We start from the raw sequence: 25541 nt of genomic DNA on the forward strand, positions 1-25541 counted from the left end.
TAGGCAATGAGAAGTATCATTGACAATTCCAATTTTAATTAAGGCAGTGATTCATGACCCAAAGAGGCAGAAACAGGACTCTCTCAGTCCCTTTGACAGAGCACAATACAGAGAAACTCACAATCGGCTGAGCTGAGGGACCTATTTTGAAATTCAAAGGAATAAAAAGTTTCCCAGTGATGTAAACATCAGGGTTTCTTACCTCTCTGGGGAGCAAATGTTAGCAGGGGGGCTGCAAAGTTAATTACTTAAGGGGGACAGGAGACGGGTTGTGAGTTGTGGGGAGCAACAGCAGCAGAAACATGAGGGGAACGAAACCCTAGGTCCAAAGGGAAAAAAGAGAAAAATTGAAGTTGTAGCAAGACAGGTATATGGGTATATGGGCAGGGGGGTTGAAGATATATGTATGTAATAAGGATAAAATCAACACATATCATTGATAAAGTATGAAAATGATAAAAATATATGAAAGTATAAAAAATATTACCCTTAACTCAACTTGCAAGCATGATTACTCCAGATATTTTTGCATGTTTATTTCTAGGCTTTTTTTTTTCTGCTTTGGAAAACAGTCAAGAGTGTACTGTGTTTTATATATTAATCATGCCCCCTCACTAAACATTATATAAAATACACATTTTGCATGTTATTAAAATTTGCAGAAAAATGTTTGAAGCTAAAAATAGTAGGAAAAAGCAACCCAACATAGTTCATAGTTAACTTAGCTTTCCTTAATGAGGCTACTTGCTATCCATTCTTAAATTGTCCACAATGGAGATGTCAGTCCATCAAAATGCTTCCTTTTACCTCATCACAGAATTTTTATTTTGAGTTAAAAAAGAGGGCTTTTGCTAAAACTCCTCTTTCTACACTTCCAGAACGTACTTTCTTTCTTTATACACACACACACACACACACACACACAGAGAGAGAGAGAGAGAGAGAGAGAGAGAGAGGAATCTTTTTCTCTTTGCACTGCCTTTCTATAAAGCAGATGGTGCTTCAAATTTCCTCGGCCCCTCACAAAGCTGTTCCTCTAGCAACCTCCCCTAAAAGACTGATTTTAAAACAAGCAAAGATGTTCTTTGAATCCCCTGCTAGTCAATCTGGCAGTCCAACCTAAAATGTTTCTAATTTTAAGAAAAGTAATTAACTTTATGACAAGATAGTTTAATCATAGCTGCACCAAGGAGGTTAGGGTGCAAGGGTGTTAGAAATAATAACAAACATTCTTTCCTTGGAAAAAAATCCAATGAGGTTCAAAATCTCAACTCATTTCTAGTTCTGGCAGATACATATTTGCCTCCTGCTGGGTTTTGGATCAGGGAGTAGGTTGGATAAAATCAGAGATCGACAGGAAAAGATCTTAGGAAGGTAAAGGTGATACCTGTGCCTGGAAGTGTGCAGTAGAGGGACTTTAATTCTTTTTTATTTATTTATTTATTTTTTTTTTGAGACGGAGTCTCCCTCTGTTTCCCAGGCTGGAGTGCAGTGGTGCGATCTAGGCTCACCGCAAGCTCCGCCTCCCGGGTTCAAGCCATTCTCCTGCCTCTGCCTCTGGAGTAGCTGGGACTACAGGCGCCCGCCACTAGGCCATGCGAGGGGACTTTAATTCTTTTAACTAGTCCTGCTGACCAGGGATTGAATTAAAGTTTAAATTTCAAAAATATTTCTGATTCTAAAACCAGTGATTTAAAAGGGTTTTAAAACTTTAAATGAGATCTACAGGGGTCATAACAGTGACTAGTATGTATTGGGTGTTAGTTTTCTGCCATTCTTAAATTCATTGTCTAATCCTCACATAGGAGAATTGGGTTGCATTAGAATCAATGAGTTGGTTCACATCAGAATGATCTGTAAGTTGAGTTCTATCAGAATTTTAACTCTGGATGAACAAAATTAAAAAAAAATCCTCGAGCAAGTCATTTATTCTTCTTGGTTTCAGTGCCCTCATCTATACAATATCTGTATTAAAAGCCCTTATGGAGACAGTCTTTGAACTCTGTTTTAGATCTTCATTTGGAGGTGAACTCCCACTGAGTTCATTGTCTGTAACCAAGTATTTCTTCAATGCCTGCATACTGAGCTCTTATTGAATGCTCAGCATTTCTTTCTGGAAAGACCATTATGATACATTAAAGAAGGTAGCACATTGTTTGCTATTCCTCCCACTGAGAGTAGAATCCAATTTCGCTCTTTTTGCTTCAGATGACTTTAAGAGCAGTTACTGAACAATCAAGAGAGACTCTGAGAGAGAACCGCCTGACTGAATCTAGCCCACCTGTAAAATCCATAAGTAATAATAATAAATTTTAGTTTACAGCTTAGTTTCAGGGTAGTTTGTTATGCATCCATAAATAATTGGAGCATCTGTTTGTTCAAAGCTATATTCCCCTCATTCTTTTGTATCATGCACCACAGATGAATCAAACAGCATACAATAATAACTCAATATTTTTGAGGTATCGAAAGTTTGGAAATTTCTGCATATTTTTCATCTGCTTTTATTTGGATTATTCACCTGATGCTGAGTTGATTCCATAAAACTTCAAAACTCAGGAAGCAACGGAGTCTTGCGATGTGTCTGTTCAACAACATCTAACATCTTCCAGGAAGAACTTAAGGCTTTGAATCAGGGAGCAGAGATAGATGGAGGAAAGGAGATCCTACTGAAAAATGTCTTCAGCTAGCTTCTGGTCCTATTTTGGCCACTGCAGTTTGGCCTTTCAAAAGTTACTTCAAAGTGGGAGCTGAATGATGAGAACACATGGACACAATGGGGGAACAACACACACTACTGGGGCCTGTTGGATGGGGAGAGAGAGCATTAGGAAGAATAGCTAATGGATGCTGGGCTCAATACCCAGGTGATGGGGTGATCTGTGCAGCAAACCACCATGGCATACGTTTACCTATGTAACAAACCTGCACATCCTGCACATGTACCCCGAACTTAAAATAAATGGTGAAGAAAATAAATAAATAATACAATAAAACTTCTCAAACTAAACAAAAAGAGTTACTTCACTTCTTTGGGTATCAGGTGCCTTCTCTTTCAAATAAGGTGTTGATTTATGTGGTCTTCAGAAATCTTTGTTGCTCTGATCTTAAGTGTCTTTTTATAATATTAGAATCATATTTTACCTACATTTTAGGGCTATTATGAAGATTAAATCGAGCATCGAGGGTAGTGTTTTTTCAGAGCCTGTGACTAAGTAGGTTATAAACGGTCCTCAATCATCATCATCATAAATGATTCAAGGCCTGAATGGCAGAAGCAGAAGAGGAAAACTCATGTGAAAAGTGCTAGACATCGAACACAGCTTACCTAATAAAACATGCTACTGGCTAAGCTGGGGTGGCTTTCTGCCCCCCCTACTTAATTTTAAGAAAGAAAAACAGAAACGTCTCTGCATCTGCCACTGCATACCCTCTCAGAGCACAGACCAACTTTGCCCTTCCTTAAAAGTCCCAGGGTTTACCTACCAACTTTTAGGAAATAAATAACCAGCCTCAAATTTTGGCAAAGAGGGCATCAGTAGCAGCTCTAGAGGTTTGCTCTGATTTATATCTCGTCCTCCAGTAAAGTCTTCTGCTCCCACTCCCAGCCAACCCCGCACAACGCCCACCCCTCACTGCGGCACTGGACGCGCGGGGGATGCGGGGTTATTCCCCCAGTAGCCGCTAAGGGGAGCCGGACGCTAGACCGCCCTCCCGCGTTCCCATGACAACGACACCGGCGGGCGCATAGCCTGGAGAGCGAAGTGCCGGCTAAAGCTGGTGTCGGATTGCAGTGCGCTCGCTGAGGCTCCGGACCTTGGAGCCTCTGAGAGTCTGGCTACTGTTCCTCCGCCTCCCTCTCGGGCAGCTCCCTAAGCCGGCTGGGACGCGCAGAGTGAAAATGGTCCACCATTCAGGCTCCATTCAGTCCTTTAAACAGCAAAAAGGTCAGTTGGAATCTTGCTCCCCTCTCCCTGCGGGCGTCACTTCCCCCCCTGCATGCCCTTGCAGTTGTGTAGGAGCATCCTTTACAGGCTTATGCGACACAGAGGTGGGGAACTCTGTGAAGTTTAAAAAAAAAAAAAAAATTAAATGCCTCTTCACTCTGCATCGTAGATGAGTGATTTTCTGAGCCTCCGCACAGTGCCTGGGAGTAGCGGAATTCGTCATTTCAGGACTTGACTTAATGTATATCTCTGTGAAGATTGTTTCAATGCACTGCAGTAAACCCGCTTAGTAGGGATTGTCCAAATAGCTCAGTAGAGCTCTGAGGGGTGAGGACAGAAATGTTCAACAATATTTGCCGTCTTCTGTGGTTCAGATGTTGAGTAATCTTCACAAAAGTGTGTCTACTCCTTGAGACGCATTTACACAATCGTAAGATAAATGAATTCTTGGGAGAGTTCCAGAGTTGGCCTGTTGCAGTTAAAGGGGCTCTGTCACTTCCTTGGGAAAATTTATTGTTTGCCCATGTCCCATGCTTGATTCTGGGTGTCAAGTTCTTGTTGATGTTAGGTTTCTCTTCTAGGGGCTTCGTATTATGTCTTTTAGCTTCTCCCTCAAGTTTCTTGCTGGGCATAGTGACAAGAATCTGTATGTTCAAGTTATCCTCACTCTTTGATCTTTGTTTCTTATTTGGTTTAAAAGGCTTTTTACAGAGCATTTTTATTCTGAGGCACATTCACAGTTTTTGGAGTTTTATTATCCAGAAGCATTAATTAACACAATTGCCACTTTGCTGAATTAATAATGGTAATTATGATACAGTTAACCATAGAGTGAATTCTGGAATGCTAAATTTCTTCATTCAAAGTAAATATTTACTTAAATATTCTCATCCCCACCCTCCAGATACTTGTATTTCTTTCGTCAACAGTTGTTTTTATGTAGCTCTTTGACTTTTTTTTATTTTTATTTTTTGAGGTGGAGTCTCACTCTGTTGTCCAGGCTGGAGTGCAGTGGCGTGATCTCGGCTCACTGCAAGCTCTGCATCCCAGGTTCACGCCATTCTCCTGCCTCAGCCTCCTGAGTAGCTGGGACTACAGGTGCCCGCCACCACGCCGGGCTAATTTTTTTGTATTTTTAGTAGAGACGGGGTTTCACCGTGTTAGCCAGGATAGTCTCGATATCCTGACCTCGTGATCTGCCCGCCTTAGCCTCCCAAAGTGCTGGGATTACAGGTGTGAGCCACTGCATCTGGTTCTTGACTTTTTTTTTTTTTTTTTTACAAAAACTAGATTAACACACAAGAAATAATTTCGAAGGGATTCCTGCATAAGACAGAATGTGGGACTGAGTTTCCAGTTCCATAATTCTGTACTCAGTTCAAGCCCAAGTTCTCTAGGATGTTTCAAATATGTGTTGAAATTGGGAGTGATGTGTGAGACTGTAGGGGTAGACAAAAATTTCACCTAGTATGCACTTCTACTTCAACTCTAAACGTTTCAAATAAAGTTAAACTGCTTCAAGAAGTTGTGTTCTCTTTAATCGTTTTAAACATATATAAACTTTCAGAATGAAGACAAAGATGATAGGAACTTTGCAACAGCCTCAGAATGAATACCTCCTCTGATGCATTGGCTATGGGTGACTCATTTCTGGGATCTGGAAGCTTCAAATGGCCCCCACAACAATGTATTATGTATGGATACATGTTGTGTTTTTAAGAAGGAAATAATTGCCAACTGTAGGACCGACCGTCATTGCTCAAAGAGAGTGATAAGAAATTGTGCAATTGCTGGCATTTCATATTGTTTCCTTTATGATGCATTATAAGCCATTTAGTTTCAAGTCTTCCTTTACCCTTTGGCACAAAAGGCAACTTCAGCAAAAGGATACAAATCTAGAGGAGGAGTACTCCAGTAGGAAGGAAGCAAGATTCATTTTAGCTAAGTGGTTCTGGTTAATGGCTTCTTAATCCTGCATGGGCATTAGGAAAAAAACAGACCAAATTGAGGATTAGCTATTTTTATTCTTCAAATACGAAGAAGCAAAATAATTCTCTAGATGTTATCTGTCCTAGGAGGTATGCAACAACAACAACAACAACACATTCAGATGTGCTTTTCACCATAAAATTAACCTGAAAATTGCACATTAAAATGGAGGAAATTCTCTAGTGGAACTCTGTACTCCTAGGTTCTAAGCTTGCCTTTGTTATTAGCTGAGAAATCTGCAATAAAGTGGTTAATTTCTTTGGACTTTGCTTCATACATAATATGAACAGAATACATTCCTCATCCCTTTGGCCTTTTCTGTCTCTCTTCCTCTGTTTAATGGGAGGGACAGGTTGCATATGAAGGCAGAGATGATTTCTTCTGGGACCAGATATAGAGGAGAGCCTTGCTTTTAGTTTACTTTTACGAATTAATTTAGCTGAAAAATCCAGTTGATGGAATTTACTTTTGTTTTAATCAAGTGAGCTCAATGTCTCTTAAAAAGGTTGATTTCAACTTGAAAATATTTAGAAATAGCCTGATATAACCAGAAATCACCCTTGTTATATTATTTTAAAAGTTTCCACCCTTAATTGAAAAACAGACACACTCAATATTTAAACTCTACACAAGGCACAGGGATTCTCCTTTATATATGAGAACTATGTGTTAACCAATCCCTGATCAAAACTGGTTTTGATAGGAAAGTATAAGTATAGTATAGATAAGTACAGATGCCAGACTGGTTATCTGTGAAATGAAATACTGTATGTAAGCCCTAATTTATTCATTAATTTAATCTCTGGTCTTTATTTTGAACCCTGGATATTAATCCAATGTATTCTACTTACAGGTTATGTCATTTAACATCACTAAGCCACAGTAACTGCTTATGTGAAATGAAGATAATTATGTCTTATCTTGCCGAGTTATAAGGTGTTTAGCAGTTTGTCTGACACACAGTTGGGGCTCAAAAAATTTCGTGATTTTCCTTACTAAAATTCATCTAGGCTCATTCACCTTTGGTTGGCTCTGTAGTAGTATATTGGACTCTTAGCAGTTCCCTTATAATTTCTTGTCTTGTTTTTTTTCTTTTGCATCACGCAGCTTTATTACTTTGGGATTCATCTTAAGGACAACAGTGGACTCCAGACCATCTATGGATGGTGCTTTAAAATAGTCTGGAGTTAACAATCACAAACTCTCCTCAGTTCGTATGTCCATCCCTCAGGAAAACTTCCAAAAAATTCCCATAGGAATTTTTAGGTTTGTAATTAACTTTATAATCTAAAATGTTTTTGCAAGAATTGGTATTTATTTACTCTCCACTCTTAAGTACCATGCTTTTGCTGCGTGTATGCCAGGGGCTGTGCTTAGTAATAGCATTATTCAGTCCTCTTTTGTTGCTGAATCTGTTGCTGCAAAACCCTCCTCCTTAAAGGACTTGGTACTATAGGAAGTTTGAGAGATTTGCCAAACACCTTTATGAGAATTGCCGACAACTCTGCACTTCTGTAGGAAAATGGTGACATTTTGTTTTTTGGCAGTGCCAGTTGTGTTTATGAAGAAGATATATACAAATAGTTTTGCATTTTACTCCACTGTAAATTTTAGATTATCTTATTAGGAGGCTTAATAGTTTAGGAAGTAAAAGTGAGACATCTGTGCAGTGGTGGGGAGGGGGAGGCAGTCTGCTTATTTTTGATGTCCCAAGGGTAAATTGGAGTGCATTATGGCTATAGACAACTGGGAGAGTATGTTTGCTTTTGTCTTATCACATCTTGTAAGAACACATTAGCTGACACATCAGCAGTGATTTCTGGGGAAAGTCCAACTTTGCTTCCTAGCCTGGCTTTCTATGTTTTGCTTGATTTATGATGAACTCATGTGTCATACAAGGGCGGGCAAGAAAAGGACAATGATAGTTCTGGCTTCTGGTGGCTGCTGTTTACCAATACAGCTACCAAGACTTTTCATAGAACCATAGATCAAATCAAACACAGCCTGTCCCAAAAGACTTTGGCTTCATAGGATCAGCTAAGGCTGTTAAGTAATTCATCATTATCCTAAAGGACATTTGGTTAAACAGAAAGTGTTTTTAGTAATTCCACAGAAATAAGCATTTACTACTCACATAACTCATTTAATAATAAGAATGTTTTACACTTATATGGAGACTTACAGACTAAAGTATTTTCTTTCTCTTTTTCTCTAAATAAATTCGTTGCTATTGCAACTGCACACCCGTAAAGCCACTTGGCACAACTATCCTGCTTTGTGTGGAGTTCTGAATTCAAATTACTTAGAAGGACAATCCTGGGGAAAATATCTAGTTTCAGAATCTCTGATATCCACTGTTTTCATCTCCTTTTCCCCTAACTGACATCCTTACAATCTAGAACCTCCCTATACCCTTATCTTAGAGAAATAAGAAAAAAATCTGGAGCCATTTATACAGTGACAAAATTTCATTAACTCATTGTGCTAACTCTTCCTGGTATTTTCACAGTCTATTCTTTTATTTATGACTAAAGCTCAGAAGGCATTATCTCTTGTTAAAATAATTCTAAGTTGTATAGAAAAAAATCACTGGGGGAGATATTTTAAGGTAAGGAGTTATACTTTTCTTAGGCTGGTACTGAATATCAACCTGAATATTAGAAAGAATTGGGAGTCTAATCTAATTTAGAGCCCATCTGGTCTTCTACTCTGTCCTTTAATTTTCACCCTTCTCTTTCTTTCCTTACACAGAAGGTTTCCTAGATATTTGGAACTCTAGTTCTCCATTAACAATCCCCCAGTAAGAGTGAGCCAGACTATAAAAAGAAAATAGAGATATTTCAACCCGAAAAAAACACAAGTGTCTGGGACTGTATCTTAAAAAATCTTGCATATATACCTCAGATGGCTTAGAGGAATTACTGTGTTAATTCAAAGTAAGAACATTGCTGTTTAAAATGATGGCTTTGAATTAGCAAGAATAGTAGTATATGTTATGTGTTAAATATATATCCTCTACTTAGTAAGGGAGAGAAGTGATGGAGTTTAAAATGAATTCTATCTGAAGTAACTATAATTTTAAAATGTGAGTGTTTCAAAGCTATCTAGAATTTTAATTATCTAAAATAGCACATTCCTTGATGATTCTAGAGAGCTGAAGTTTTCATTTGAATCTCGGATTTACATTATATTCTGCACATGGATGTTTTTGAAAATAATATATTTGGAGTTGATGATTATATAAACCAATTTATTAAAAGATAACTTAAACTCAAACCCTTAAAAAATCCAAGAAAAATTCAATCTTCTCTTCATTATTTTAATGTCTTCTAAGTCTGCAGATGTTTATTAAATGTTAGTGTAAAAATTATGGCTCACTTTGGGAGGCGGAGGAGGTGGATCACTTGAGGACAGTAGTTTGAGACCAGCCTGGCCAACATGGTAAAAACCTGGCTCTACTAAAAGTACAAAAATTAGCTGGGTGTGGTGGCGGGCACCTGTAATGCCAGCTACTCAGGAGGCTAAGGCAGGAGAATTGCTTGAACCAGGGAGGCGGATGTTGCGGTGAGCCGAGATTGCACCACTGCACCTCAGCTTGGGTGACAGAGCAAAACTCAGTCTCAAAAGAAAAAAAAAAAAATCGTGGTTTAATGTAATGTAGTCGTACCTTGTTGAAAAGAGCACTGACTCAAAGTTCCCTGAGATTGACCCCTGTCACCACCTCTGTGCCTTTGAGCATTTACCTTTTCTGAGCAATAGTTTCCTTATCCAAAGTTTCAGGACAGTAACATCTACTTCTCAGGATTGTAGTGAATGATAATAAAAATAATAACAGCAAAAACAACAGTAGGAGCTAATATTGTGTGGACACTATTACCCATTGAGAAGTGAAGCCAGATGGACTTCCTGGGTTGAATGGGAACCTGGAGAACTTTTCTGTCTAGCTAGAGGATTGTAAATGCACCAATCAGCACTCTGTAAAAATGCACCAATTAGCACTCTGTGTCTAGCTAAAGGTTTGTAAATGCTCCAGTCAGCATTCTGTAAAAATGCACTAATCAGTGCTCTGTGTCTAGCTAAAGGATTGTAAATGCACCAATCAGCACTCTGTAAAAACGCACCTATCAGTGCTCTGTAAAATGGACCAATCAGCACTCTGTAAAATGGACCAATCAGCAGAATGTGGGTGGGGCCAAATAAGGGAACAAAAGCTGGCCACCCAAGTCAGCAGGGGCAACCCAGTGGGGTCCCATTCCATGCTGTGGCAGCTTTAGTTCTTTCGCTTTTCATAATAAATCTTGCTGCTGCTCACTACCTTTACGAACTGTAAAACACACCGCGAGGGTCTCCAGCTTCATTCCTGAAGTCAGCAAGACCACGAACCCACCCACTGGGAGGAACAAACAACTCCAGATGCACCACCTTTAAGAGCTGTAACACTTGCCGTGAGGGTCTTTAGCTTCACTCCTGAAGTCAGCGAGACCACGAACCCACCGGAAGGAATAAACTCCAGACACATCTGAACATCTGAAGGAACAAACTCCCGACACACCATCTTTAAGAGCTGTAACACTCACCGTGAGGGTCCTCGGCTTCATTCTTGAAGTCAGCAAGACCAAGAACCCACTGGAAGGAATAAATTCCGGATACACCATTGTTCCCAAAGTTCAAAGACAGACTAACTGCATTGTTTTATACTCCCTAAGGCTTTAATAATTATATTATTGTTCTTATTTTCAAGGTAAGGGATTTGAGGTTAAGATAACTTATATGCATTGCAAGTTAATTCTTAATGAGTGAAAGATCTAGGGTTTGAACACAGCCCTCCCTGACGCCAAAGTCCACTTTTTTTTTGATGGAGTCTTGCTCTTGTTGCCCAGGCTGGAGTGCAGTGGCACGATCTCAGCTCACTGTAACGTCTGCCTCCCGGGTTCAAGCTATTCTCCTGCTTCAGCCTCCTGAGTAGCTGGGATTACAGGCCCCCGCCACCATGCCCGGATAATTTTTGTATTTTTAGTAGAGACGGGGTTTCACCATGTTGGCCAGGCTGGTCTCAAACTCCTGACCCAGGTGATCCCCCTGCCTCGGCCTCCCAAAGTGCTGGGATTACAGGCGTGAGCCACCACGCCTGGCCCAGAGTCCACATTTGTAACCATTGTGCATTCCACAAAGCCTAATTGTTGCAGGTTCTTTGGAGAATGAAACACTTCAACAGCCGAAAAGCATTTCACTCCTGTCTAATTTTCACCACAGCTGTCTGTAGCTAGTTTCCTTGTTCTACACCTTTTCCCCCAAAATAATATCAGAGTTCAGGGCAGATTTTTATTATTTCTGAACTTGATCATGGGTAGCTCCCCGTCCCTTCTGTGACTTCATTCACCATATATCTGAAATGAAGACATCTGGCAGAATGACCTCCATGTTCCCTTCTGACTCTGCAGTTGATCAAAAGTTACAGAAGCGTGAAATAATATTCTTAACCTGTAGTGTATTAGTACAACCATCCTGGCTGTTCGTTTGGTTATTCTTTCCTCTTAAATTGCACTGCAAGTAGCAATTACTTTAAATTCCGATTGGTTTCAGTGCAACAGCTATGTAGGAAGCGTGCAGCAGCTGCAGGATACAGGTTCACCAAAGCCTGAATCTCCCATATTCAGCGCCTCACTATAACAGAGATGTGGTTGGCCTGCTGAGGAGAGAGGTTCCTTGAGGGTAGAACTGGATTGCCTGAAAGTTACGTTACTGGAAGTATTTTGCAAATGCATTGTATTGGTTGTGGTACATTTCTTATCATCGTACTCTTAGACAGTTACTAGGCTGACCCAAAGGCATTTCCTAAAAATAACTCCTAAAGTTGTGTATTTTGTTGGTGCACAAGTAAAATGTCAAATGCCAGAGGCCGGGCGCGGTGGCTCACGCTTGTAATCCCAGCACTTTGGGAGGCCGAGGCGGGCGGATCACGAGGTCAGGAGATCGAGACCACGGTGAAACCCTGTCTCTACTAAAAAATACAAAAAATTAGCCGGGCGTGGTGGCGGGCGCCCATAGTCCCAGCTACTCGGAGAGGCTGAGGCAGGAGAATGGCGTGAACCCGGGAGGCGAAGCTTGCAGTGAGCCGAGATTGCGCCACTGCACTCCAGCCTGGGTGACAGAGCAAGACTCTGTCTCAAAAAAAAAAAAAAAAAAGTCAAATGCCATTACTTTCAGTGGCAAAATCCTCAATAACTTTTGCACCAACCTAATATATTTTATATTTGGCTTTGGAACACTAACAGCAATTTGGGAGGGTGGTGGTGGCTACTTTCTAAATGTATGCACAAGAGCTGGCTTTAAACACACACTCCATCACTCCTTGGTATCTGGAGCAATTTATTTCATTTACTTCAGCTCATTTTCCTGCATCTATACGATCTAGGTCACCCAGTTTGTGAGATCTGAAGAATCACCTAACATTCTTGTTAAAATGCAAATTCTTCAGTCCCTCTAGACCTACCGAATCTAAACTCCAGGGGAGGAGACTAGAAATCTGTAGTTTTTACAAAGATGCACCCTAGGAGAGTCTGTCAATTGAGTCAATTTCAAAAACAATTTGCTAATACAATATTATAACTGTGCACATTAGAGAATGAATTTAAATGAGTGAACTATAGTAAATTGCCAATTGATGCTATATTTGTTAGTAAAGGCAAGCTATATAGATTCTAGATATACTTAGTTGTATACATGGATTTCATACAATGGAAATGTAACTTTAGTGTTTTCCTAATGTTAACTATCTTCGTTTTTAAGGTTTTGTTAAGGTTCCTAAATGGCGTTGGCTGTCTTATCTTATTTATTCTATGCTCTTTAACTTCTCAGCTGATTCATGTCAAACTGGACACTTTAATGAGTTATTAGACTTGTAGGGAAGAATTTTTAGACTTTGTTTTCAGCTGTTCAATCGTGTCCCTTGTAAATACCCCAAATGCTGTCAATTCTTTATCTTTGTTCTAGGCTCTGAACAAAGTTAGTTTCCTTCTCTTCTCTTCTCCTTTCTTTTCTTTTCTCTCTCTTACCTCCCCTCCCCTCCCCTCCCCTGCCCTCCCCTCGCCTTCCCCTTTCCTTCCTCTCTTTTCTTTCTTCTTTCTTTTTTGCTATGTAACATTTTGCAAAAGAGTGGGCTTTGCTATATAGCCTCACATAAAGATCTCAGAATGACTTGAAAAAAATGTATAGTGAAAGGTTTATAATTCTCCTTGATTTATATATACGGAAAATGTGTATTAGGTTTGTGTTTCCTTATAAGTTCACTGTAATAACGTAAAGTCATTGTAGGAAAGGCAATGTGTGAAATAAAAGATACTATGTCATAAAAATTGTGTTTGAATCTTAAGATTGTTACACAGTAAGTAATCATGGGAAAGGTAATTAATTTCAGTTTCTTTAGTATGAAAACAGAAATAAGTGCTGTTATTAAATTCTTACTCTTTGCCAGACATTTTTAAAAGTATTTTGCTTATAAACCATTTAATAAAAAGGAGAAATTTCTATTACTTCATTTCGCAGATGTATTAGTCAGGATTCTTCAGGGGGCAGAACTAATAGGATAGATGTGTATATGAAAAGGAGTTTATTAAGGAGAATTGACTCACAGGATCACAAGGTAAAGTCCCATGATAGGCTGTCTGCAAGTTGCGGAGCAAGGAAGCCAGTAGTGGATCAGTCCGAGTCCCAAAACCTCAAAAGTATGGAAGCCAACAGTGCAGCCTTCAGCTAAAGGCCCGGGAACCCCTGGCAAACCACTGGTGTAAGTCCAAGAGTCCAAAACTAAAGAACCTGGAGTCTGATGTTCGAGGACAGGAAGCATCCAGCAAGGGAGAAGGATGAGGCTGGATGCTCTTCCATCTTCTCCTGCCTGCTTTATTCTAGCCTGGCTGGCAGCTGATTAGATGGTGCCCACTCAGATTAAGGGTGGGTCTCACTCTCCCAGTCCACTGACTCAAATGTTTTTCTCCTTTGGCAACACCCTCAGAGACACACCGAGGAACAATACTTTGCATCCTTTAACCCAGTCAAGTTGACACACAATATTAACCATCAAAACAGATGAGGAAATTGAAGGGCAAAGAAGTTAAATCAGAGTTCAGAGTGACACAACCAGTAGTGGTGGAGCTAAGGTAACTATCTTATAGGCAGAAATATGAGGATTAGCAATTCTGTATGAATATTACCTCCTATAGGGACTGCTATATAGTAGGCTAAATGCATGTGCTGTGGTCTCATGTTTGTGTTGCCTCCAAAATTCGTGTTGAAACTTAACAAAAATGTAACGATATTAAGAGATACGACCTTTAGGAGGTGAGTAACCCATGAGGGTAGATTAATATAGGATGAGTGCCTTATGAAGGGGCTAAAGAGAACTAGTTTGACTGCTTTTTGCTGATCTGCCCTTTTCCTATGCGAGGCCACACCATTTGTCCCTTCCAAAGGATGTAGAATTCAAGATGCCATCTTGGAAGCAGACCAGACCTTGTTAGACACTGAACCTACTGGCACCTTGATCTTACTTCTCAGCCTTCAGAATCTTGAGAAATAAATTTCTATAACTTATACACTACCCAGTTTGTGGTATTTTGCTATAGCCACACAAATAGACTAAGACAACTTTGTAACTAATGTATTTATAAAATGCCAGTAGTTCCCATACTCACTCCAAATAAGTTAAAGATGATCCATTCCACGGAAAAAGGCTTTTGCTGTTTATCTGAATAATATCCACTAACTGGTTGGTTTCACCACTTCATACTTTATCACTTTTTTTTTATTTTTTTGTTTTCTAGTTTTACTGAGGTATAATTGGCAAATAAGGATTGTATATATATTTAGAGTGTTTTATATGTTTTGACATACACATACTTTGTAAAGATTACCACAATCAAGCAATTAAAATATGCATCACCTCACATAATTTGCGATGAGAATATTTAATATCCACCCTCTTAGCAAATTTTAAGTATATAATACAGTAATATTAACTATAGTCACCATGCTGATATTAGATTTCCATAACTTACTCATCTTACATAACTGAAACTGTGCCCTTTGACCAGTATCTCCACATGTCCCCCAAAATCCTACCCTTTGATAACCTCCATTGTACTCTCTGCTTCTGTAAGTTCAACTTTGTTAGATTCCACATAAAATGAGATCATGCAATATTTGTCTTCCTGTACCTGGCTAATCTCATGTATATATTTATACATCACATTTTCTTTATGCATTCATCTTTCAGTGAACATACATGTTGATTCCATATCTTGGCTATTCTAAATAATGCTGCAGTGAACACGGGAATGCTGATATCTTTTCAAGATTCAGATTTCATTTTCTCTTTTGAATGCACATGCAGAAATGGGAATGCCAGATCACATGGAAGTTCTATTTTTAATTTTGTGGGGGGGGTCTCCATAATGTTTTTTATAATGGCTGTGCCAATTTACATTTCCACCAAGAGTATATAAGGATTCCCTTTTCTTCACATCCTCGCCACTCACGACTCCGTGGTACACTTGCAGCTGGTCGTGCATTTACATTCTACTTGCCTGAAGTTACTTTTAGTACAGACTGAACACATCAACATAAGATGGCGTCAAACTTATAATAGGAGATACATTGTTGATAACTGGAGTGTAGAGTTCAAGTAGCTTAGATTCAAATGTTTCTGTATAATTTCTGTATATGAGTGTATGACCTTTGCCATCATTTTTCTTCTCCAAGTTTCACTTCTCCTACATAAATTGGGACTGATAAGGTTGTTTGAGAATGGTTTGTAGTAGTACATACTAAAACAATAAGACGTTTACAAATCTACCTCCCTCCTGCTTTTGCTGATACTTTTTCTGATCTTAAATCATCTTAAGACATTCTAACATGATTCCTACAAAAACTCAATCAAATAAAATTCGAATTTAACACACTTTCCTTATTGTTCAGTTCTTAGGCCAATTTTTAAAAAATCATACCTTTAAGTTTCAGAATAATAGGATTTAAACTCAGAAATCAAAATTATCTCTGAATTTGCATTTCTTAGATGCCAGTAGTAATTTCTGATTATGACCTGTTATGCTGATAAATAATAGAGAGCAATATTATTCATGGAGGGAAAGTATGGAAAATGGCGTCTAAAAAGAGTTGTATTAAGATAGGGTTGAAATTACATCTTTATTTTCACCATGTTTTATGCATCTTATAATAGGAAACAAAAAGAAAATCTATGATGTCAATCTCTAAGAATAGACAACAAATTGGGAGTGAAACAGTACATTCAAATTTCCTTACTGAGAAAAATATTCTTTTTTTTTTTTTTTTTTGAGACGGAGTCTCACTCTGTCGCCCTGGCTGGAGTGCAGTGGTACGATCTCCGCTCACTGCAAGCTCCGCCTCCCGGGTTCACGCCATTCTCCTGCCTCAGCCTCCGGAGTAGCTGGGACTACAGGCGCCCGCCACCACGCCCCGCTGATTTTTTGTATTTTTAGTAGAGACGGGGCTTCACCGTGTTAGCTAGGATGGTCTCGATCGATCTCCTGACCTTGTGATCCGCCCGCCTTGGCCTCCCAAAGTGCTGGGATTACAGACGTGAGACACCGCGCCCGGCCAAAATATTGTCTTTTTAAAGACTCTCTTTGGTGTAATTTCTCCTTTGGGCCACTAATATTTTGAATGATGCTTCTCTATCTCTCCCACAGTACTCCAAGATAACTGAGTTGGTGGTAAGCACCACAGTGAACAGCTTGCAATTAGTCATAGCTCTTACCAGATGTGAAGAAATCACCCACTCAGACGTACTTATGCCTATTTAGACAGCATTACTCTAGAGTTTAAATCATGGATAGAGGTTACTTTTGTATATATATTCCATATTAATTCATGTTTTGTAAAACTTTTACATGCTCTAAAGAAACACTGTATAGTGATTAAACAATGAATACATATACAAGGATATTCTGTTAAATATAATGTTTAAGATACCATTCTTAAAATTTTCCTCATGTAATCTGAGACTGGTATGGAAATTACCATATTGTCTATAAAATGAAATGTTATGTAAAAAAGTAAAATGGGGTAGGGCAATCTCTCTCTTCTTCAGACCTAGTATTGACCAATAAAAAGAAAAATTGGAATCGTGACAATCAAGGCATTAAGGCTTTGACATTATCAGATATCCCTTCCTTCAACCAAGATAAAATATCCTTGCTGGACACAGTGGCTTATGCCTGTAATCCCAGCACTTTGAGAGGCCGAAGCAGGCGGATCACCTGAGGTCAGGAGTTCGAGACCAGCCTTGCCAACATGGTGAAACACCATCTCTACTAAAAATAAAAAATTAGTCGGGTGTCGTGGCTTGTGCCTGTAGTCCCAGCTACTTGGGAGGCTGAGGCAGGAGAATCGCTTGAATCCAGGAGGCAGCAGCTGCGGTGAGCTGAGATCACGCCACTGAACTCCAGCCTGGGCAACAGAGCGAGACTCCGTCTCAAACAAACAAACAAACAAAAAATATCCTTGATGTGAATTGTACTTAGCAGGAAAAAAAAGCTTAATATATTTGAAGTTTACTTCTACCAAGAATATTTTGTCAGATCTAAATACATTCTTCAACTTCTCAGTAAATGAAAATATGTTACTGAATGTTTATTGAACACTTGAAAAAAATGCTGGTCTTAAAGCCATGGGAGAATTTGTAATTTAACTTACTGTGTGTCAATCATCACTGTGTGCTTGATGTGCATTAACTTATGTAATTGTTTCAAAAATATGCCAAAATAGGTACTATCAGCTCTGTTTTGCAGAAGGAAACAAAGTCACAGAGTGATAAATACTCAGTAATATAAGTATATAGAAAAGCTGGAATTTGAATGAGCAATATGGCTGTATAACTTGTTTTCATAAACACTATAAAAGTTTTACCAAGGTGGAGGAAAGGAACTGATAATAGTTCAGGGCCTACTGTGCATCTGTCAATGTGCTGGCTATTGTGAACATGTTATGTTACATAGATCTTATATTTACACTTTGAGGCAAATAAATAAGGAAACATACCCTGAGAGGTTAAGTAAGTTGCACATGGCCACATAGCTAATACATGGAAAACTTGGGATAAAATCTCATGGACCTGCTAGTACACTGTGAGATATATTATGTTTAAGCTTGTTTCTGCCTTAAGTCACCTTGACAAAAAAAAAATGGTTTAAGACAAACAGTTAAATGAGGAATAATTTTGGCAGTGTGGAGATTATAGGGCCTGATGAAATTTAGTAATTTGCAGGGCGCAATAGGGCTATTGACAAGAGACTCTGAGAATTTCTGTTTCAGGCTATATCTCACTTTTTATAGGATGTTCACAATCTCTAAATAATTGTTTTACCATCTCAAAAAGACTCTCATTGCATGCTATTTTAAACCACCTTCCTTCAGAATACCTAATCTTTAGTGACATGTAATATACCTTTTAAATCTGGACTTAATATTTATGTTATTTCACCTGATGTGCACTGACTTGAATGTTATGTTATATTCATTGGGATTGGAAATGACAAGAAACCAGAGATCATGAAGTGACTTACCCGAAGCCCAGTGCTTTTGTGTTTTTGCAAATGCTTATCGAATGCCTACCATGTGCCAGGTACTGCACTAAACTGAAAATATAACATTTAACAAAATTTGACATCTGCTGAGGAAGATCCGCTTACGTTTTCGTCAATACTCATGGTGCTCCAACATACAGCTCTCTGTCTGCCAATCATTTTTATTGAAGAAATAACTGGCTGTCATCATTTTAGACACCAGCTTTAGTCAAAAAAAAAAAAAAGTGCTCTAGTGGTCAAGGAAACACTTAAAAATTTGAAAGCAAACAAAACAGTTTTATACACAGCCATTGCCATTCTTATCTTTGGAATAAACTCCTGGGAGCTGATCCAGCACTGAAATCCAAAATGTGCTGCCCATATTTATGTTTTGGAAGTATTTTAATAAAATTTCAGACTATCTAATTCTTGTTAGGAGGTAATGTAAGATGGTAGTTGAATATAGAAGCTTCAAATTCTTGCTCAATCACTTAATAGCTGTGTCATTTTGACTGCTTCAGACATTATCTAAAACTGGACTCTTACATGTGTAAAATAACACATGCTTCATATGGTTGCCGTGAGGATTAAATATGGTGATATATTTGAATCAATTGGCCTAATTCCTAGGACCAGTAAAGTGCCTGCCACAGAGTTGGCAGCTAATAACTATTTAACAATGTTGAGGTTAACATTTCTTGATTATCAAAACTATTAATCCAATTATGACAAACAACAGATATTTATTGGATATCTAGCAAGTAGTATTGATGCTACAAAGCAGGGAAGGTGAATATCTGTGTTCCAACTGATCATGCCCCCTTTTCTCTGAGACAAGACCAGACTTCAAAATACTTCACATGGCAATCTCAGGACAGAGTTCATGTGAAAATGAAATTGTTCTGTCAAATTTATTATAGAATCAGGAATATATCTCTGCTTGTTCCCATGGTGAAAATTGGTCAACATCACTTCTTCCTTTACACTCTGCTATGGGCACATGGCCCGTCCTTATTAATTCTTTAAGGACAAGGTGGTAAGTTTTTCTGCTTTTTATTAATACTTGTGAGAGAGAAAAGGCGTAGACAAAAGAAAACAAAAGAGGAATTAGAGGAAGGCAAAAAAGTTTGGAATTGCGTCTTATGATGTAGTTACAAAACTAATCAATAATCCAGGTATTGCTTACTTTATATTTTAAAACTCTAGATATTATTTGCTTTACTTGAAAACCTTGTACAACATCATGTGTTTTACAGAGAGCAAGAAAAGGGTCCTGGCCCAAGAGGCCCTGGTTATGACTGATCAGTAATCCTCCTTGGCCTGCCCACTGGGTACTCTTTGCAAAGGTGAAAGGTATAAATGTTCTTCCAGCTCAAAAATATCTGCCTTAAAAAATTTCACTCATTTTGTCTTTAATCTCATGTCTTCCCTATTTCTTCTAACATATGGCTTATTTTTCAATAATGCTTTTCCTCTTTTCTTTCCTCCTCTTCTTATTTTATTCCTGATCCCGATCTTGAAACAAGCATAAATCTGAAATTATCACCACTTAAATATATTATGACAAATTCATTATGAAGTTAGATATGTTTTGAACAAATAATTAAGCATAACTTACGACCAAAACAGCACTGATACTTTTTGTCAAATACAAAGTAATCTTCTCATGTGTATTTAAAGTTCATGTTATATACATTAAACCTCTAATACCATGAAAGGTATTAGAAGGACCTTTCTTCAAGAATCTCTGAGACATTAACGCCATGCTCATGGAATTCTGGCCTGGGTATCAATAATGGACTTATTTTACCAAATACTGATGGAACTCTTACCATGTTTTACATTCTAAAATTTAGAACCTATAAGCTAAGTTAAGCTTAGTATTATAAAGATGGCCAATAAATTCCTGTACTTAAGAGGATCACAGCAATGGTTATAACAGACATTAAATAAACCTTTTAACCTAACTTTGATTTATCACATATTTATGGTTAACCTCTCAAACTTCTTGGAAGATCAGGTTTTGTATGAATCTTGAAACATAACAAATGCACTCATTTACTCCTATTTTATTTACTCATTCAACAAATTTTACAAGGCACTGTGGAAGGTACAAGGGATGTGAAGAAAAACATCAGAAGTGTTATTTGCTCTCCCAAGATCTCGCATTCTTATGGTGAAACTGTTGGGGAAACATACATTAACAGTGGAGTGTAATAAGGACACTGACGGGGTGCACACTAGGTGACACAGTCATGTGGGAAAGAAGAACCCTTGCCTAAGATGAGGAAATGGTTTTTCGGGAGAAGGTTGTGGTTGATGTTGTGAAATTGTCGAGTTTTTGCTTGTTTGGCTTCATTTTGAAACTTGTTACCAGGGAGGACTTATGATTGTCCATGTAAGCACAGAGGTTTATGAGACCCTTTGAAAGAAAACGTCATGGGCTTCTTATTACTACATGGATGATTTTTGTGTTAATGAAAAATATTATTTACTGATTAACTTACACACTAGTAATTGATCCCAACTCAGTTAAAATAGTTTCTTTTAATTTGCAGCAGGCACCTTAATCCTTACATAGCTTAGAGTTTGACCTTTAAGGCTGAGATTTAAAATAACATTCAAATGTAAAATCTAAGTTTAGATATTCCTTCTGAAACTTAACTATTGAAATTAAAGTAAAAACAGGTAATTTAAAGTTGTTCTAATAACGCCTTAAACTTGTGCAATGTTTACAGTGCATAACATCAAAAATATATAAAAATCATTCACACATGTCTCAAGTATATGGAATTATTATTATTATTATCAGTATCAGCATTTTCACATATCCCCTAATAAATGATGCCACTATTTGGCAGAAACTGCTACTTACTATTATAAGTCACTTGAGAAATGAGAATAGATTTTTTTGTTTTTGTTTTTTTGTTTTTTTGAGACGGAGTCTAGCTCTGTCGCCCAGGCTGGAGTGCAGTACCGCGATCTCCGCTCACTGCAAGCTCCGCCTCCCGGGTTCACGCCGTTCTCCTGCCTCAGCCTCTCCGAGTACCTGGGACTACAGGCGCCCGCCACCACGCCCGGCTAATTTTTTGTATTTTTAGTAGAGACGGGGTTTCACCGTGTTAGCCAGGATGGTCTGGATCTCTTGACCTCGTGATCCGCCTGCCTCAGCCTCCCAAAGTGCTGGGATTACAGGCGTGAGCTACCACGCCCGGCCGAGAATTGTTTTAAAGTAGCTAATGAGCCAGAGAAGAAGGAATCATCCATAGTGTTAGGAAGAGCCTTGACAGTAGCAGAAACTGAAGGCTAAGTACAGTGACGTCCTTGCATGGAGGAGCACATGTCCCCTGGCATTTCCCCCTTCCCCTTAGAAATCATTAATCTGAAAGAGACGGGGAAAGGGAGAGTTGGGGAGGAGACAGGAACGGAAGGGGGAGAAGAAAGAAACAGATCTATATGGAGAAACCGACAAATACAACCCCAGATTTAGAAGCCAGTTCAACTACTGATACCAGGAACCCAATTTTCAAACTTCTTTAGGAGGACTGTGGGTAAAAGTCATGTCCATTCTCCTTTGGGAGGCATGAGTGAAACTAGTCAGGAAACACCCATCAGCACGAGTAGTGTGGTGGGCCCTGCACAAGTATGGGCTTGCTGGGCTGGGACCTATTACCGACGCTAGCTCTTCAGCAAGTCTAAATAGGCTGCTTAGGGGGAAATATATTTGTGCAATTATATTTGCACATGATCTATATTTTTGTTTTCTAGTTTTCAAATAACACGATTATTGTAGAAAAGTTGAAAAACTTTGAAATTGTTTCTTTTTAAAACTGTACTTGCAACAATTTGTTTAAAACCTTCAACAATTTGTATGTATTTAGATTCTGACTTTAATCTATTTAATCTATTTCCAGCTTACTTAGGCTTAATTCTATGTTTAAGTGAATCAGTGTTCAATCTTTTTTAAAATTTCCATATTTTAGTTATATATATTTTGATATAATGGCTCAGTTGCAAAGAGTACAACGTTGTGATTTTTTTCAGAAAATACACAAATACATCTAATTGAATACATTTTTGTTACCTTCATATGTGACTGAAAAATTTTAACTCTACTAAAGTTAGGAATAATTTTTTTCTCAACATAACTTTTCCATAATCTTCTGAAATTCAATACTGTGAAAGGTAAGTCTAAATTTAGTCTTATATTTCTTTATCAGGGGTAAGGTGCTCTTTTCTGCCCAAATTCTTGTAGGTTTTCTCATTAGCAATAAAATCTAATTTCCAGCAATTATATATGAGTATTTAATCTCTGTCATTTTTGCCTGATATGTATGGAGAACTTTTGAGCTGTACAGTGCCATCAGTCCAGCAAATTTATCCTAGTAATGCTTTAATTATTATTTCTGATACCTTCAGATACCTCTTTGTTCAACCATCACAATTAATTATATAAATTCAGGGATATACACATTCTAAATCAATAATGTTTATTTGTTGTCTTAATTTTTGCCTTTTTTCTCTACATACTAGTAATGCTGCTTAAGGTGGTCTTCTTTATCAATAATTCAGTTTTTCCATGGGTACATTCTATTTTTTTTCTTCAACAGTTTAAATATCTGCCAAGTTATTTGTGACCCTAAATCACATTTTTAACGTACCCTACTCTGTTTTTATTTTCATGTCACTTAGTTTTTTGAGAATGCTATTTTTATTTAAGAGAACATTGAAGATCCTGTCTGTATTTTATTTTTTTATTTTTAAAATATATTTTATTTTTTAATTGTAATGTGTTTTGTTAAAAGTTTTACTCTCTGCAACTTTCAAAACATACTATTTCTGTTTATTTAAAAAAGAAGCATTTTCATTGCTCCTATAACTTAATTTCTGATTGTCATCCTTAAGGGAAAGATTCTCTGCCTTATGGTCATAGAGAATTTATGGACAGACAAAGGAAAATGGCTTACAGAAAACACAAGTGAGGTACAGAAGCAGCTGAATTGGTTATAGCTTGGTGTTTGCCTTATTTAAACACGGTTTGAACAGTTTGCCATTGGTTGAAACTTGGTGATTGGTAAAAGAGTAGTTTACAGTCTGTTTACACATCCAGTTAGGTTACAGTTCACTATGTATGGGGAAATGTTTAGGCTGAACTTACAAGGAAACAGTGTTAGGCTAAATTTAATTTAACAGGATCCTAGTTTGACCACACTAATATCCCTTAATTAAAAATGCAAAGACAGGTAGAGAGGGCTGACGAAGGGACTATTTGGCATCCTTTCATCCCTGTGTATTAACAGCCGAGTAGCAATAGCCCAGGGCAACTGTGTCCATACGAAATAGAAATCCAACTGGAGTTGGGATTTTTCATTGATCCTACTGGGCTTACCTGGATGCAGTAGGAAAGAGAAACAGGAATAAATTGGATAAAAACATACAATATGTGTAAAGTAGAAGCTAGACAAAAATAAATTTTCATTAGTAACTGGGTCTAGAGGCATAGCAGACTGAACAAAGTACTGACTAAAAAAAAAAAGTCTTTACTACCCAAGGACTCATTTCTTCCTCAAGTTACCTCACGACCCTGTCACTGAACTGGCAGGTAAACTTAGAGCAAATAGTCATCCACCTTGAGATCTGGCTGGAGGCTGGGAACTGAAGGCAGTGAGTTTTTATTTAAGAGAACATTGACGATCCTGTCTATATTTTATTTTTTCATTTTTAAAATATATTTTATTTTTTAGGGTCTAGATTCTGGACTGGCCTTGTATATAACTCTTTCTTAGCTTCCAGCACTGAGGTAGAAATGAAGATTCACTCATTTACTCCCTCTCTTCTTCCCCTGGATCTTTTTGACAATTTTCCTTCAGAATTTCAGATAGGGGGAATTAGATGCTTATCCTTAAGAAGCATTTTCCTAGAATATTCTTATAGATTGAAGATCTTTGCCAGTAAATAAATATTTATCAAAATGAATGTGCCTTTTCCTTATTTCATTTTGTTTTTATGCTACGTAGATTGTATGTTTCTTTACCATTCTCTTTGCTTTCCTTCTTTTTTTGCCCTAACAACTTCTTCAGTTATTTTGTAGGTATGTATTCTGGTTGTAATTCTACTAATGGCCTTGCCTATGCCTGTTGGTTCAATACATATTAGATCATTTACACCTTTCTTTATTATTACCTTGATTACATTTGTCAGTCCAAGAAGTTTTCAATACGCTTATCGTATCAGTGGGCTAGGGGAGGTCACCAAACACTGATATGACCTCGACCCCCTCTTGACACCGTCACAAGAAATAACTCAAAAATGAGTCATAAAATAGTGAAAGTACAGAGATTTATTGCAAAGTAAAAGTACACACTCAAGAAAGGGGAGTACAAGTGTAGAAGGGGAGTACAAGAAAGGGGAGTACAAGGACAAAGGATCATGCCCAACAGGATTTGGAGCTTCTGTCTTTATGGGTTTCTTTAATCACAAGGTGGAATATTCATGAAGACTCCTGGGAAAAAATGATTTCTTAGAACTGTGGTGCCATCCATTTTTACACCAAATATAGGTGTTCCTGGACTGTTAATGGTGCTGGTGGGTGTGGGATTTGGTATGTTGATGAGTGTATAATGACATCCTAGGTGAAACCTAGGTCAAATCCAGTGACATGTTTGGTCCAGTTGGTCTTAGCCAGCTTAGCCCACATTCTGTTTTTCAGGGTCTTATCGTCCCCTACCTTATGCAGCTATTTCAGTAGTTTCGTTTTTGTTAGTCATGTGGAACTGCTGCCTGGATTTTTTATTCTCCTGTGACCACACTGTATTATTTCTGTCTTACTTGGAATCTATCCAATTTTTCAAATTTCTTCAAGGCTAATCTCAACCACGTTCCTCACTTCAATTCCTTTCTTCCCTTCCTTCCCTTCCTTCCTTCCTTTCTTTCTTTGGATTGGAGTCTCATTGTTGCCAGGCTGGAGTGCAGTGGCCCAATCTTGGCTCACTGCAAATTCCGACTG

The 25541-nt window shown here is 38.2% G+C and overlaps 1 protein-coding gene across 1 annotated transcript in view; it reads left to right on the forward strand.

Annotated features, from left to right (window-relative positions):
- The first annotated feature begins 3755 nt into the window (after positions 1 to 3755).
- ANO3 (anoctamin 3) overlaps positions 3756 to 25541 on the forward strand; it is a 320853-nt gene continuing 299067 nt past the window's right edge. The window contains exon 1 of the mRNA XM_030829525.1: positions 3756 to 3947. Coding sequence (XP_030685385.1) covers positions 3902 to 3947 — 46 coding nt within the window. The 5' untranslated portion in view covers positions 3756 to 3901. The remainder of the gene's footprint in view (positions 3948 to 25541) is intronic.

The sequence above is a fragment of the Nomascus leucogenys genome, chromosome 15, assembly GCF_006542625.1.
Source record: "Nomascus leucogenys isolate Asia chromosome 15, Asia_NLE_v1, whole genome shotgun sequence".
Taxonomy (NCBI): domain Eukaryota; kingdom Metazoa; phylum Chordata; class Mammalia; order Primates; family Hylobatidae; genus Nomascus; species Nomascus leucogenys.